General features: G+C 44.7%; 1 protein-coding gene across 1 annotated transcript in view; it reads right to left on the bottom strand.

The window, feature by feature from the left end:
• The window catches only part of col4a6 (collagen, type IV, alpha 6), an 88,778-nt gene extending 73,875 nt beyond the window's left edge, over positions 1-14,903 (bottom strand). Inside the window, exons 1-3 of the mRNA XM_076027866.1 lie at positions 14,786-14,903; positions 14,485-14,604; positions 14,168-14,213 (exon numbers count right to left, since the gene is read on the bottom strand). Of these exons, the coding sequence (XP_075883981.1) occupies positions 14,168-14,213; positions 14,485-14,495 (57 nt within the window). The 5' untranslated portion in view covers positions 14,496-14,604; positions 14,786-14,903. The remainder of the gene's footprint in view (positions 1-14,167; positions 14,214-14,484; positions 14,605-14,785) is intronic.
• Between the last annotated feature and the right edge of the window lie 299 nt (positions 14,904-15,202).

Raw genomic sequence — 15,202 nt, 5'->3', positions numbered from 1 at the left:
TCTTTATGGATAGACGGATAGATACTTTATTAATCCCAGAGGGAGATTCAGTTTTTCAGCTGCTCGCAGACACACAGCACAGTTACATGTAAGAAAGTGCGAAAGTGCAACGAGATAAATAAATGAGAAACGATAAATACTAAAATACTTTACGACAAAAAAAATACTAAACTACTATGCAGCCATCAGTGCAGAGGTATACAGAGCCTGTCCCACTATTCATCTCCCCCTTCCCCTCCTCTAATGGGAGACACTGACATGTTGTCATTTTTTTTCTACATATTTTGCACATGAAGTTAACACAGATGTGAGCGAGACAAATGGTCTGCACCAATAAAAGGAAGCGGGATTGTTGAGCCATGCAGAACGGTTGTCGTGCCCCTTGAAGCGTAAACGATGACCTTAAAGTGAGCAGGAGCTCCATGGGAAAGTCTGTTAAGGCAAAAGGAAGGCATTGCATCGCCTTAACTTGGTCGTAAACACGGGCTGAGTTATGGCACGAGAGGCCCGTGCACCCTCTGGCTCTCTCCTCACGCCCTTTCAATGGGTCAAAGTTTTGCCTGATTAAAAAAAAGAAGTAAATCAACTGGACGTTTCCTCTCTATCTCAAATGATGCTGCATTTTCACCTCCATGTAAACTTATGCCAATGTTTGTTTTCCTCAGCCCACCTTCGCCAGAGGGCTAATTAAAAGCCAAATACCTCCCGCACATGAGCGCACAAGTCCACACAACTTGACCTTAAAAAGCAAATTTAATTACATTTTAGCGGCTTCACTTTGTGTCAAAGGACCGCAAGGGGTTTTGCATGAGGTTTTGTGTTGTGCAACAGCCATTATTTCTAGCAAACACAAAGAAGCTGATTTACAAAAAAATAATAACAAATAATAAAACACAGCACAAAATGTGTTTATAGTGACTCCATTTTTCTCCTCACGTAATAAATACAAACACATGTTGTCAAAGCCCAATATTTTATGGTCTCACGTAACCATCAGAAAATTAGCTTGTACTATTTATCGTGTACCATTTTATGACAAAGGTTATTACTATCGCAAGGTATTTTAGCAATTCCATCATTTACCGACAGACAAAACTATTTTTGCAAAAAAAATGACGCTCACTTGCTTGAAACATCCAATATTCAAATTTCTTGTTCTCAGTTTCAACTTTCAAAAGATAAGCCTCACATTTCGATGGCAGCGAGCCAAGTGACGGATTGAACTGCGACGTTCTCCAGATCTCCAGGTAAATGTCAGCCTGTGCTTCTCTCAAAGAGATGGACAAGAGGTCAGACTTCCTCAGGCCATTGACTTAAACAACCCCTGTAAGCAGCGTCGTGTCCTGGCCTCACATTCACCCCTCCATCTGGTCTTCATCTGAGTGACACCCTGCACTTTGATCGTTTCATTACCTTCTTTTCAATTCTGTCGTGTGTGCATTTTTCAACCTGAATTTCACACTGATTGCTATCACGATGACGGTGTAAAATCTCCCTTATATAGACAACAATATGAAATTAACCTTAATAGTGTTTACATGATCCACGTGTCAGTGAGTGAGCCAGCAAAACCGATAAGAATCTCTGAACCAGTAGCATAAACACGCTGTCGTGGGGATCAATTTGTTATCTCTGTGTATTCACCAACCTCTGGAGCTCTGCAGCTGCCAGGTTTGGGATATAAACTGGAGAGACGGCTGAGAACTGTACAGGTTCATTCTGTCTGTCAAATACCGTCAGACAAACAAAGGCGCGAGAGTAGGGTCAATATTTGTTCAAAATGGTCAAAGCTGCAAGACGAAAAGTCAAGCAGAGGACGCCGCTCTTCGCTGGAACTGTCGCTCACCAGGCCGAGCACACGTTAGTCTGCTCAGCTTCAACCTCTGGACAACAGAGACGACAAGAGATCAGAAACGACGATATCCAGTGGCCCGTTCATCATCTTAGAAAGGCATCACCATACTGGAACAATGGAACTATTCCAGCTGTTCCAATGTGGAAATAACTCAAGCAGCCAGGTGAGAGTGAGTGAAAGAGAGCACTTGAAACCAAAGTGAAACCCCCAGAATTTGGATGATGATAATTGCATTGTCAATAATGCTAATGACAAAGCCAGGGCTGAACAAAGGATTGATAATTTAGGCCTTCTGTCCACTAATTACTAGGCCAGGCAGGTATTGTCAATTTCAACAAAAAATAACCAGCTGGAAGAATTTTGTGATTGGTGTTGAAGAAAACTGTGTAATTTTTCTTTTCTTTTTTTTTTATGTCTTATGACAACGGTCTTATCTGTTGTGTCAACAGGTGAAACTGTGGCCTCTTCCTATTGAGCTCCAGGTGACTTTAGCAACTGCATGCCTGTCCGTCATCTCCCCTCTTATCAGCGACAACCCAAAGAAAACACACGTCCGACCCTGTAAAGAGAGCGGCGCAGGTCAGAAGAGCTCTCCTTTATGGCGCGCTGCGGCTGCAGTTGAACTCTTAAAATGCATCAACTCTCCGTCATGCTGATGAATTTGGAAAGGCAACGCGTACGGCCAACACTGAGTAAGCAAGTAAGCAAGTAAGTAAGTAATTAAAGTCCTGTTTTTGAACAGTGACCTTTGTGCACACACAGTTACAAGCCAGAGATCCTACCTGCTGGCGCTCAGTCACCTCTGACCTGCGGCTCTAGCGCTGACCCCTCACTGCCTATCTCAGTGACCCAGACATTAGACTACAACGCCGCTAGGGATTTGTTGGGATTGTAGTCCCAAAAGTTTATTTACTCCGTTTGGCGCTGCAGGGGGGAGAATTCACCTGTGGGGAACCATCTGCTCTGGGATACAGATGGAAATGAACAAAGTGAAAGAGACTCTGAGGAATGTCTATGGGGTTCTCTGATATTGTGTGGGTTATTGGATATCTAGCTGTGAGTCAAAAGCAAATGGACTGTGAAGTCTTCCTGTGTGACAACTGACAAGTTTTTTTTTTTATCTATCCGCATGCCTTTGTGGAGAAAACACCTAAACACAAGGCCTCTGGCAACGCATTGAGGTAGGATTAGAGCTCTGGTGTTGCTTTAAATCAGCATTAAAATGACAAACCAACCTCGACTTATTAATAAAAGTTCTTCAAGGTTGTCAAAATGTATGCTTATTGTGTTTTATTTATTAATGTATTTAAATTTGTGCATTTGCATCATCTCATGTCTCGGCACGACACATTACACAGCTCGGCTCTTCTTGAGTTCCAGACTTTACAACTTGGCGACAATAAACTGCAAACGCTTCTCCCTTTCATGGCAAGTATGCTAGCTAGCATTTAAGTTGTGTGCATGTACATATACATGACATATACACTACCAGTCAAAAGTTTGCACACACCTTCTCTTTTTTTACAACTTTCCACACTGCAGATAGATACTGAAGACATCAAATATATAATAATATATAAGCAAGATATATGGAATTATGCCCTAAAGAAAAACATGTTAAATAACTCTAAATATGCTTTTTATGAAAGGTGGCTATTTTGAAGAATTTAAATATAAAACGTGTTTGAGTTATTTTACACTTTTATTGTTTCCTCCATAATTCCATGTGTGTTCATACGCAGTTTTGATGCCTTCAGTGAGAGACTGCAATGTCAATAGTCATGAGAATGAAAGAAAGGACATTAAGTTCATAGGGTGTAACCAAACGTGACTTGTAGTGCAGACAGACAGACAGACAGACAGACAGATAGACAGATAGATAGATAGATAGATAGACAGACAGATAGACAGATAGACAGACAGATAGACAGACAGATAGACAGATAGATAGACAGATAGACAGATAGATAGATAGACAGATAATTTATTTATTTATTAGGTCATGGAGTTCATATGAATGCAAAGGAAGGGGTGGATGAAAGGAGAAAGAGGAAAGGGGAGGAGGGACGACAGAAGGTGAGGAAAAGGCAGAAGAGGTGCAGACAGGTGTGCGACCTCTTCAAGGAGCTGGAGGGCAACCGGAGGGCTGGGGGTCCACAGAGGGGTGGGGGGGGCGGGGGTGGCAGTAGTAGCTATGGGGATGACAAGGAATGTTTCTCTCCCCCTGGCTATTCTCATGGGCTGATGGGTCTTAAGCCCAGGCCTGTCCCCTCAACTCCCTGTCACAGATTCCAAGAAGCTAAATGTCATCCGGAATGCCGACGGTGTTGGTGATGCTGGGGCAGGTTGCACTTAAGCTGAGCAACCAGGGCACTGACTGGACACCAGGAGATGCAGGCAAACTGCAGCACCAGGAGAGAGCTCAGGGATGATCGACTGATACAAACGAGTCAAAGAAAAGACAAGAAGCTTTGCACTTAAACCTAAACCCCTTTGACCATGAAGTGTTTCCAGACCCATTGTGATGTCACAAGACAATCCTGCGCCGCTGCAGACGTTGATGAAACATAAAGATCTGAAAGCGGCTGCAACATGGTAATGATAATTTGACCTCAACCAATGGGCAAAAGTCCTTTCCACATTTATCCTTGTAATACAATCTATTTTTTTTTTTGTTGAACTATGTACACTTATAAAAAACCTGGAACTCACAGGAACATTCTAGGACACTGTGAAGAAGGTGAGCCTGGCATTGCTAGATGTTCTTGAAACATATGGCTGGATATTGTTTTGAACTCTGCACCTAATGCGCTTATTCTGTGTACAAAACACTGCAAAGACCTGCACATGGTGCCGTACGGTGCTGAAGCGTACGTGGACGTATGCAGAAGCTATCGCTCCATATCTCAGCACTGGGAGAGTTTCAGGCTGAACAAAGACAAGCATGCAAGTAAAGGGTCGCGCTAACAAAGGCAGCTATTCAGCCAGTTTACTGAAGGAGTGGAACACTGAAAGTTAAAAAAAAAAAAAAAAATTGCCTATAACTAGTGCAGTTCCTTCAGAGCCTTATACATCAAAAATCATAGGCAAATTAATCCATATTACAGGCCCACAAAATGACTGCGAATGCCAATCAAAGCTGTGTATTGCACCATCTTCTGCCCTTCAGTCAGAATGAAGTGCTGTATCTCATATAGGTTTCAACAATTAGGGGGTTTCTAGTGATTTAGTGATTAAGGCTGCCACATTTTATAGAAAGGCAACTGTGAAGCACTTGGAGGAGAGAAGATTGGTCAGAGCCACCACATAGAGCAATAAAGAATCACTGCATTATCTGTTTCCCCAGTGCAATAATGCATTTACACAGCACCTATGATTCACTTCACCAGTTCCATTCAGTTTGCTGGTCAGAATTCTCCCCCCTGTATCACATGTGAGGCGGGATTTGGGTCTTGAGTCGCGCTGCAGAAGAGCTTCAAGCAGTCGAGGTCACTCCCACTCTCACATACTTTGATTGGTTGTCAATTATCAATTGGTCAATTGTTTCTTAATTGTCACTGTCCCCAAAATTGAAATGCTACTACAAATACACCAGATAGTCCTCAGCCTGTTCCAGATCGCTAGGATTCTTATACAAATTCTTTACAAAAATAAATGAACGTAATACGTTTTTTGCATTCACTACCTCACAAATGACTTTTATACATTTGCATGACAAAAAAAAAAAAAAAAAATCAACTCTGCTTTCCAATACTGTCTGCCACACTCGCCATTCACAGAAATAATGAAACATCGCTTCATCTCCATCCACTTGGCCTGCACTTGATGCTGCTCCCTGGGCCAACTGGAGAGCAAGCCAGAGGGCTATTTTTAGGAGGGGATGATGAGCCGGGTAAGTAAATATGAGGCAGCAACTGTAGTCTGTTGACAAACACACTGAGTGGGGTTGCTGTCGTCTCACAGTTAAAGCAAGCGACCGCCGTCACGGAGACCTCTGCCTCTGTCAGACTCTCCAAATAATGCACATCAAGACGATAAGAGCGTTTTGGTAGCATAGATTGGCACAATGATCATCTGTCCCCCCTCATTAGTGGCCGTTTGGGGCCACAGTGGGCAACAGGGAACGGAGCCAGAGGACTGGCTGAGGCCCTTTACCCCGTAATGAATGGGAGTTAAAGCTAAGAGCACAAGGCTCTGGGTGAAGTTGAAGGGAACGGTGCCAGGTAGCGCTAAGCTGCAGGCCACTTCAGTCAGTCAGCCTGTGCTGTGCTGTGCTGCGCTGCGCTAACCTCTGTTACATGGCTGAGTAGCTGCTTTCAGGTTCGGACCAGCAGAACATTTCCCCTTGTTTTTTGACTTTCTCCTAATATTTTCAATGGAAGGAATCGCAAAATTAAAAATGAAATAACATTTTTGACACGTCAAAGCAATTACTACCAGGCATGTGACCACTATTATGTTGTGCATGGGGTCAGGTGGAATTGAGCAGGAGAAATAACTTCCAGTAGCAACTTATTCTCTTAAGTTGCCTAAATGACCCAGTGGTGAGTCCATAAAAATGTTGCTTTCATGGGGAAAAGTCGTTGCACAGGTGCATTTATGCACAGAAAGCTGACAACAATAGCTCTTTGTCAGCTGTGACGTTAACCTAAGCATCGGCCAAATGGTCTCCTGCACTCGCCGACAGTCACACAACCTGCTACGAGGCTTTGGTTAGCGCAGGAGAATCTCGTGCACAGGGTTTGTTTTTTGTTTTTTTATTGCATGTGACTTGAGAGTGTTTTATGGATGCCTGCCAGAGGACAGCATGACCCGCTCTCTGAAAATATCCCCACCGAGGCTTTTCAACGTCGTCACTACTCCCTCGTAAACAAGATTCTGCATGGGAGTTCCCCTCCTCTCCATGTTTGAAATACCTGAAGCATCTTTTCGCAAAGTGGCTGAATCGGAAAAGATTCTTGGCAATAAAGATTTTGACAGTGGAGTCAACGCTTTAGGTTAAAGTGCCATTCGGGGAAGACAAACGCCGATGCTGGAGGCTCAGCCTAAGGCTTTGAATGATGTCCTCACACTCAGCTACAGAGCTCACTAATTTACACCTGACTTTTGTGGCATTTTACACCCCCATGTAAAGACCTAGAAGACAGATTGGGAAGTCCGTCTTATTTATGACTCTTGGCCACACAATGACTGACAAGGTTTCAGTCAATGGCTGCAGGCCGGCAGCAACAGCCAGGTCTCATCTTGACCTGCTCCAAAATGTTCTCATACCCAGAGGTGCATAGGTAGATGCAAAACATGATGGAATTTTGAGATTAGGATGAGATAGGATGGAATGAGATTTGACAAAATGACTCCATATAAATATACACTCTCTCTCCGTATACACACTGTCTCTCTCTCCCTCTCTCTCTAAATATATATGTATATACTTAAGCGTAAAGAAAATAAATACTCATAAAAAAGTATCGTCAATTCTGGCAAAAACATATATCTGTCCAGACAGATGCCCTGTTCAGGAAGTAAATCTACAAGATATTGCATTCATACAGCAATAATAAAAGGCACTTCCATGGCCACAGGCTGTCTTTTCCACAAAGCAGTGTCATCATTGCCTTGGCAGCTGCTTCACAAAGCAGTTATGACGGGAGAAAATGCCAGACAAACACAGACACGCTGCCAAAACATCCAATAAAGTGGGCATCCAGTGTGCCAATGGCATGCAATTTATAAAGGGCCAAGGAGAGGAAAGGGAGTGTCGGGAATATGGCCGGGGCTGGCTGGGATTACGTGGCTGGCACAGCAGGCGGGAGCGGAGGATGAGAGTGAGACAAAGGGGTGGAAAAAGCAGAGCAGAGGTGTAGGTAATTACAGGGACAGGCAAAGGCAATGTGCGGTTGTAGCCGCACACACTGACTGACACAATCTCATGTGGCAATGATAGCGCTGTGACCGCAGTGGGGTGGCGGGTAAACAGAAGAGACACTCACTCCGCTGACAACCACCGAGACATTGAGGCAGTTGGAGTCTTGGTCAGGGTCTGTTGTCTTGTGCAGTGAAGCCAGCTGCACACTGGGATTGAAACGCTCTCCAAACTGCACAGCAAGTAGCACTAAGCAACAGCGATGGGTTGGATAGGGCACGACACAGAGAAGACAACTGTGCACTATGCAATCAACACCTTCTGTGTTGATCGCAACTTCCTCTGGAAGAGCCCACACTGCTACTCTAGTGTGAAAAAAACTGAATTTGTATGTTTGGAGAAAATTCCCAACCAGATGCAAGAAGGAAATGGAAAGAGACCATGGACGTGGCCATTGCTCGGAAACTGGGTTCTCGTCCGGGTTCAGCACCCAACGTTTAGGACACTGACAGAACTTCTTTGTTGGAGGCTCTTTCTGATGAGAGAGACGGCAGCCAAACTTCAACCACAGGGCGACATGCAACCACTGTACTATCTAACATCATTACCAAAACCCACTAAGAATGGCTTCCAAGCATACCTGACTTTGTAATTAACGCCGCTTATTAAAGAACATTACAGTTCATTAGGATGGCACACAAACACTCGGGCACACACAGCTCAACCAAACAGGGGCCACCGCGGCGAAACTGCCAAACAAAAGGAGATGTGTTCCGTCTGCACAGGCATGCATACAATAATTGCAGTGGAGAGGGGAGAACGTTTGACTTGAAGGGCTGATGTTGGTGTCTAATACCAGAGTAATGATGTTGCGGGAGGGGACGCGGGGAGCCCTGCATCAAAGCAACGCGGCGACTTGAGCCCGTCAGGCTACCTGACTGCAAAATAAACCTGAAGATTGGAGATGGGGGTAAAATGTCCATGGTTCCTGTTTGGAAAACTACACAGACTGCAGAAGGCTTCTGCTTCTGCACGGCTTAGTATTTAAAAAAAAAAAGAAGGTGGAATCTTGACAAATTGCTCACCCCCTTTTTAAATGCTGCTTTATCTGCCTGTCAGCAAACTGTGAGTAAGTTCACCTAAAACATTCGACAGGCAAGAACTAGCACGATAACTCAGCTGCTTTTTTTGTTCTTTTTTTCACAGTTGACCGATATCAAAATATTAACTGTATATTTGTGCTTTTCTAACTTGCCGCTGTTTTCGATCTGCGGCAACATGATAAATGGATGAGTGATCATTGCCGTTAAATGCTCCATCACTGTCAGTCAAACGTTTCACTGGATTTGAGGGACGTTATCAGCAGCCAGATAAAGGTCAGCTGTGGGTTGTTGACATTTGTAGTGAAATAACACGGTACAGGTGGCCCCTCCTAACAAGTTGCAAAAATGTGAAATTCCAAGAAATGCCGGCGTTTGAGACGTCACATGTAAAAGTTGCGAGAGAAAAAAAAAGAGCAACAAGTGTGGAGTCTGTACAGGACAAAGGCAACATTATGAAGCAAAGAAAATGAAAGACAGGCAGAGAAGAAATCCCAACAAACAAGGGGAGAGGAAGATTGGAGGTCTAATCCCTCTGAAGTGCAAACAGCCCCGAGGCGAGCGATGGCATTAAGGAGAAGGGACCAGGCATGCCGAACAAGCTCCGGCAGAACTGGCGCCGGGATCCAGCCTTCCAAACGCTGCCCCACCTTAGCTGCTCTCTGACAGGCTTAAAGACCTTCACAAACACATCCCCGGAGGCTGCAGATAGACGGAATAACCGCCCCTGCTTCTCTCCCATCTCCACCGGTGTTGGCGGTGTTTTTTTTTGTTTTTTTTTTGTTTTTTTTTGCGTCTCCCTTTCATGAGAAGACAAAGTGCGATAAACAAACCTGGAAAGCGGGCGATGGAATGTTGAGGCGCCTTTGTGCTCGGACAACCTCTGACACCGTGACCAATCTGGGGACAAACTGACAGCGGAATATGTGCCGCGGCTGCGTGAGGGGGTGAAGAAAGCGAACGATGTGGCCGCATGAGGCTAATGGCGACTTGGCACGAGGGTTGGCTCAGAACGGCGTGAGTCCGGGCTCAATTTACCACAGACATTTTTGAAAAATTGAAATGAACAAATCGAGAAACTCACAAGAAAATTCAATCGGCTTTCTCCTAAATTATACTAACAAAAATCACAAGGACGAGCGAAAGGCACAAAAGAAAAATGATTTTCTGTGGATGATAGTGCACTGATACAGAGACTTCCTGCGAGGAATGCCAAAACAGTTTCAGAAAGCAGGGAGCGCCGTATTGCATCTTGCCCAGTGTGCCTATCGTCCTCGACACTGCGAGCTTGCTCCCATTTAGATTGGAATATTTGCCGTCTTCCAAGGCACTTATCCAGCGTCCACAGCAGACGCAGGCATGCAAGCAGGCCAAACAGGCGCAAACAAACGCAAGCAGGAAGCTGGAGTGAAGCAAAGGGAGGAACTTCCAAATTGGGGCTTTTCAAAGGCAAACTGGGATAATATGGTTTCAAGACGGCATTTGGAAAGCTCGTGGCAATTCTGTTGAACTGGCAAAATAAAAGCTCACTTTTTCCCTTTCCCCACAGCACAGTCTTTGAAGTACTCAAAGTCGTGATTTATCTTCTACTTTGGTTCCGAGTGGCTCCTGGCATCGGAATCATGAGGTTTTGTGGCCTGTCAGTTTTTTTTTTTTTACACCCCCAAACACAAAACATCATTTGATTTTATCGATGCTCTACACTCACACAGTCAATTAGAAACTATTGGCAAACAGAAGAATTGGAGAGGAGAAGGGAAGCAATTATCTGCTATCATTGTCTTCACCAAGTCTGTTCTTGTTCGCTGATATTCATCCATTTCAGGCTCTTGCAACGTCCTTTTTTTTTTTTTTTTTTTTAAAGAAAGATGTCAAGGAGATATAAAAGTCAGAGAGTCAGACATTGTGTCAGTGTGGAAGGTTTGTCCAATGTTTCTTACAAACTTGCAAATATTGCAATAAAGGAATGGTGTTCTTCCTAGAAGGCCAGACAGGAAGACAGATAGAATCAAACTGACACTCGCTTAAGGCAGTTTAGTCTCTTTTCTTTCATCAAAGCTGTTGTATGGAAACAGGTTGGCAGAATTAACCCTGACACCGCAAACCTTCAGTTCATGTGACTCTTGTATGTTGTAAGAAGAAAAGGTGCCACCACCAGCACCTCCAGGTTTCTATGCTGTGCGTCCTCTGCAAACTCTTGTATGTTGCGCCTCCCACTCGTGAGGTGCACATTGTCGTATATGTAATTTGCATCTGTCCACTCAAAAGAGACAAGAGAACTACTTTGTGTCAATGTCACATGTTGCCAATGGTTGATTTTTAAAGCAGATTTTCATATTGTCAACCTTTGAAGAGTCTCTTGAGCAGGTGCACAGGACGGACCAGAGCAGATAACAAGAGGAACGATTTCCCGCACGTCGTTCTCAGTCTTGCCTTGTTCAAATAAAATACTTTTGCAAGACTGAGAACGACGTGCGGGGAATCGTTCCACTTCTTAAAGCAAATTTTCAAAGCTTATTTAAAAGACACACCTAGGGTTTTTAACCGAAACGCAATGTGTTGCCACCAAGAAAGGGAGACCACCACTGGCAAACCACCCCACAAATCAACTGTTAATGGGCCCCTCTGACTCCTGGAAGCAGCGAGAGCAAAAAGTTGGGAAGGTGGGGGTGGAAGGGGTGGAAGGGGTAATGACTGGGTGACAGAGGGAGGAGGAGGGAGAAGGGAAAGCAGAGGAGAAAGAGGTGGCGGCGGTGGCCGGGGGGACGGGGGGGTGGTCTAGGAACCACAAATCAAGCTGTGATCAGTCACCTCACTTAGCACTTCTGGAATGTTCCAGCTTATAGCACCTGCAGGGGAGTGGTAGACAGCCTGACAAGTCCTGCCAAGCTCTGGCGGAATTCCACTGAGGGTGAAACAGAGGGTTGGACAGCAGAAGAGAGGAGCTGCTGCATCCCTGCACTGACTCCTTCCTCTCTCTTCTCCTTCCTCTCCTTCCTCTGGAAAGAGTCAATTCCTGGATTTCTACAAACTGTCCCGAGTACATACGCAGAAGCTGCGACTGCAACCGTTTACTCTCACCTTCTCCTCACCATCATGCCTCCTTGCCTCACCATCCCTCCTCACCCACGTGTGATATTTACCCTGTGCCAACACCTGAGCCCCCCTAAACTGAACTGAGAGCTTCTCCAGATATTTCTCTGTCTCGGGAGTGCTCGTCTTCATTACAAACCTTAATTTGCACCTAACTATTGCTCTAATTAATAAATAAATGTTAAAAAGGACGTTTGAAAATGATTAGTTCATTATTACCATGACTTGGAAATTAAGCTTTCTACTGGAAATCTGCAGTCCTTCCTATATTTACTGTAGCACAATACTGTGCACTTAGCTCACTGGCACCAGAAACCATGAGAATCTGCATCATATTAGTTAGCACTTTGGAAATGGAATCTGTTTTATATTTAAAAAAAAAAAAAGTAATGCATTATTATCATCATCATCATCATTATTATAAATTAATCAGTGATGCTGTTGATAAGCAGTTCATTTTTGCTTTGCAATTGAAATAAAAAATATCCACGATAAACCAGATCTAATATGAGTGGACAGTCCATACTTTCACTTGTCTTCACCTCTATTTGTCATTTAGAAAGCTTTCCCAGCAGAGGTTTTGATCACTTCACTGAACTCTACCTTCATCTAAACAGTGACACTCCACAAACATTTTGCTCCAAACGCGTAGCTGCTGCAACCTGGGTGACCACCCATTGCACTGAACACACACACACACACACACACACACACACACACACACACACACACACACACACACACACACACACACACACACACACACACACACACACACAGATCTATCTACTCAGCCACCCAGTCACCCACATACTCCAAACAAAACATCGGGGAGATGGTGGTGGGTGGACGAGTCGATTCAAAGGACACGCAGCTCCATCAGAGACCTTTTGAGGGACAGAAAGCTTTCTGCTGCTGATTCACTTTAATGTTGCCACTCAGCATCTCTGCGGCCCAGCTGGCAGAGCAGGGTGTAAACTGTGGTTGGATTGAAGGTGTGAATCAGCCTCAACTGCTTCTTTTGGTGTCAGGGGCTACAAAGACTTCCGGGATGCTGTGGGGGAGACACCGGTGTGTTTTAATTTTGATTGAAGGAGGCTCAAACCTTTAACCGCATTGGACCAGAATGAAAAGAATGATTTTGATGAATTGCCGTCGTCAAAGTAGCTCCAATGCTCGCTGATAGGAAATCTAAAGAACACTGGGCTGAATCTTCTCTCATGCTCGCCAGTCTGTGACTCCACTAAATTGTGTTTAAATACCCCACAAGTCCCAAACTAAAAGGGTCTACCAATTTGAAACGAATCATTTGATGCGTCAACCTTTCAAATTGTAACACTTTCACAACCCCAATAATTGACGATTGGTTGTCAATGCTTACAGTGTGATGTACACTACTGAATGACAAAAAAAAAAAAAGAATCTGTGACAAAAAGTTAAGATTAAACATGTTTTTTGTGTGGTATTAAACACAACTTATTTTTTTTTATATTTGCTGTGCAAAGATACCGAGGCACCTCCAGAATTTGGTGGCTACACCTTGTTGCTACATCAGATGCGTCCTTCGGGGGTTGCCAGGAAGTCTTGCAGGCTTTAAGGCGCGGCCTGAAAGAGGCGTGTCTGCCCATTAGCCTCCTAAATATTCAGTATCTGGGCGGGGTTTGCAAATAACTCTGAGCGGGCCCACTTTGAAAGTGAACTGCTTTTTTTTTTTCTTTCTTTCTTTTTTTTTCACTCCCTAGGGCTACTATTAAACACTACAGTTGGACTGGAATACACATAGTTGGGAGAGCACCCACATTATTTTCCGTGCGTAAAGTGAGATTGCCACACAACACTTCTTGAAGTCGGTTTAAGAAAATTGGGGGGGGGGAATACGTGAATTTGTCTCGTCATGAGTCACGCAGACACACAATGCGTGACGCAGGGGAGCGAAGACGCGCAACAGAGCTGTGCAGAAACCAGCTCGCTGCTGCGTTGCGCACGCGTTTTGAACTCACGGCACGCGCACGATGTTGTAGGACGGAAGGAAGGACGGAAGGAAGGAAGGAAGGAAGGAAGGTGGTGGAATGAGGTGGAAACGGCTGTTAAAACGCAGCCCGGGATGGTGACACTGCCGCGTCGTCACCGAGCAGACTGACACGGTGCACATTCATACGAGCTTCGCCTTTCACATCTTACAAATAAACTTCTTTAAATAAACCAACCGGAGCCTCTTCACAAGAAGTGGTTGCGAGATAAACAAAGCGAACTTACCCCGTGCGCAGCTCTCACCGCCACGGCGACTGCTATCACACAAACCCTGCAGGGAGAGAAAAAAATAAATATTTTTTATTTATTTATTTATTCCTGCCTTAGTTTGTTCACAGCACACTTATAATCTAGCAGGTAAGAAGTGCGCGGAGGAGGTGAAGCTAAGCGCAGCAGCGGTGCGGACGCCGCCGCGGCTGCTACACGGGCACGAGCACGAAATTGACCGAGAAACAAAATGTGATTTATTCATTATTTTAACGCGCAAATTTCAAGAGGCAGAAAAAAAAAAAAAAAAAAAAAAAAAAAAACTCAAAACTTACAGGAACTTCATGTTGATCCGACTGGCAGAGGGAGAACCGCAGGTCGAGACTCGACTCCCTTGTCTTCACCAGCAAGTCACTTCAAACGCGCTCATCGACGGCTCCCGAAAACCCTGTCATCTGGAGCGGAGGGAAAGACACACACATAAAATAGTCCCACCGACCCACTCCGAGAACACACGCGGCCACGGTCGGGCACCAACACAGCACTCCGCGAGCTCGGACGAGACGCCGCGGATTTGGTTCATTTAAAAAAAAACCAAAAAAGAAGGAGAAAAAAAAGGGAGGCTATCGGACTCACCAAGGTTGCTGCGGCGAAGTTGCTGCTGCGCTCTCCGGGTTGTTGCGCTTCAACTCAGCAGCGCAGCGCAGCAGCAGGAGGAGGAGGGGCCAACACATGTCATTCACTGCTGCAGACCCGCGACTTATTTCTAGCCAGGCAGCCAGGCAGCCAGGCAGGCAATCATCATTACATCCTATGGCAGAGGTGTGAAAGCAGCAAATGAGAAGTGGCGATAAAGTGATAGCATGGTTTAAATCCGTAAAAGGAAAAACATAGTTAGTTTAAAAAAAAAACTACCATGACTACCACGACTTTCATGTCGTGAGAGTTCTGCATTGGTTCTATAGGACAGACTGTGATCCACATGAAAACACACTTAACTTGGATGTCATTCCTGCCAGATATTGACATGAATCTACTAGTTTGATCTTTTTT

The sequence above is a fragment of the Nelusetta ayraudi genome, unplaced genomic scaffold (genome assembly GCF_046127955.1).
Source record: "Nelusetta ayraudi isolate G7.1 ecotype Tasmania unplaced genomic scaffold, CSIRO-AGI_Nayr_v1 ptg000022l, whole genome shotgun sequence".
NCBI lineage: Eukaryota > Metazoa > Chordata > Actinopteri > Tetraodontiformes > Monacanthidae > Nelusetta > Nelusetta ayraudi.
The sequence above is the reverse complement of the archived record's forward strand: the minus strand, read 5'-3'. Positions and strand labels throughout refer to the sequence as shown.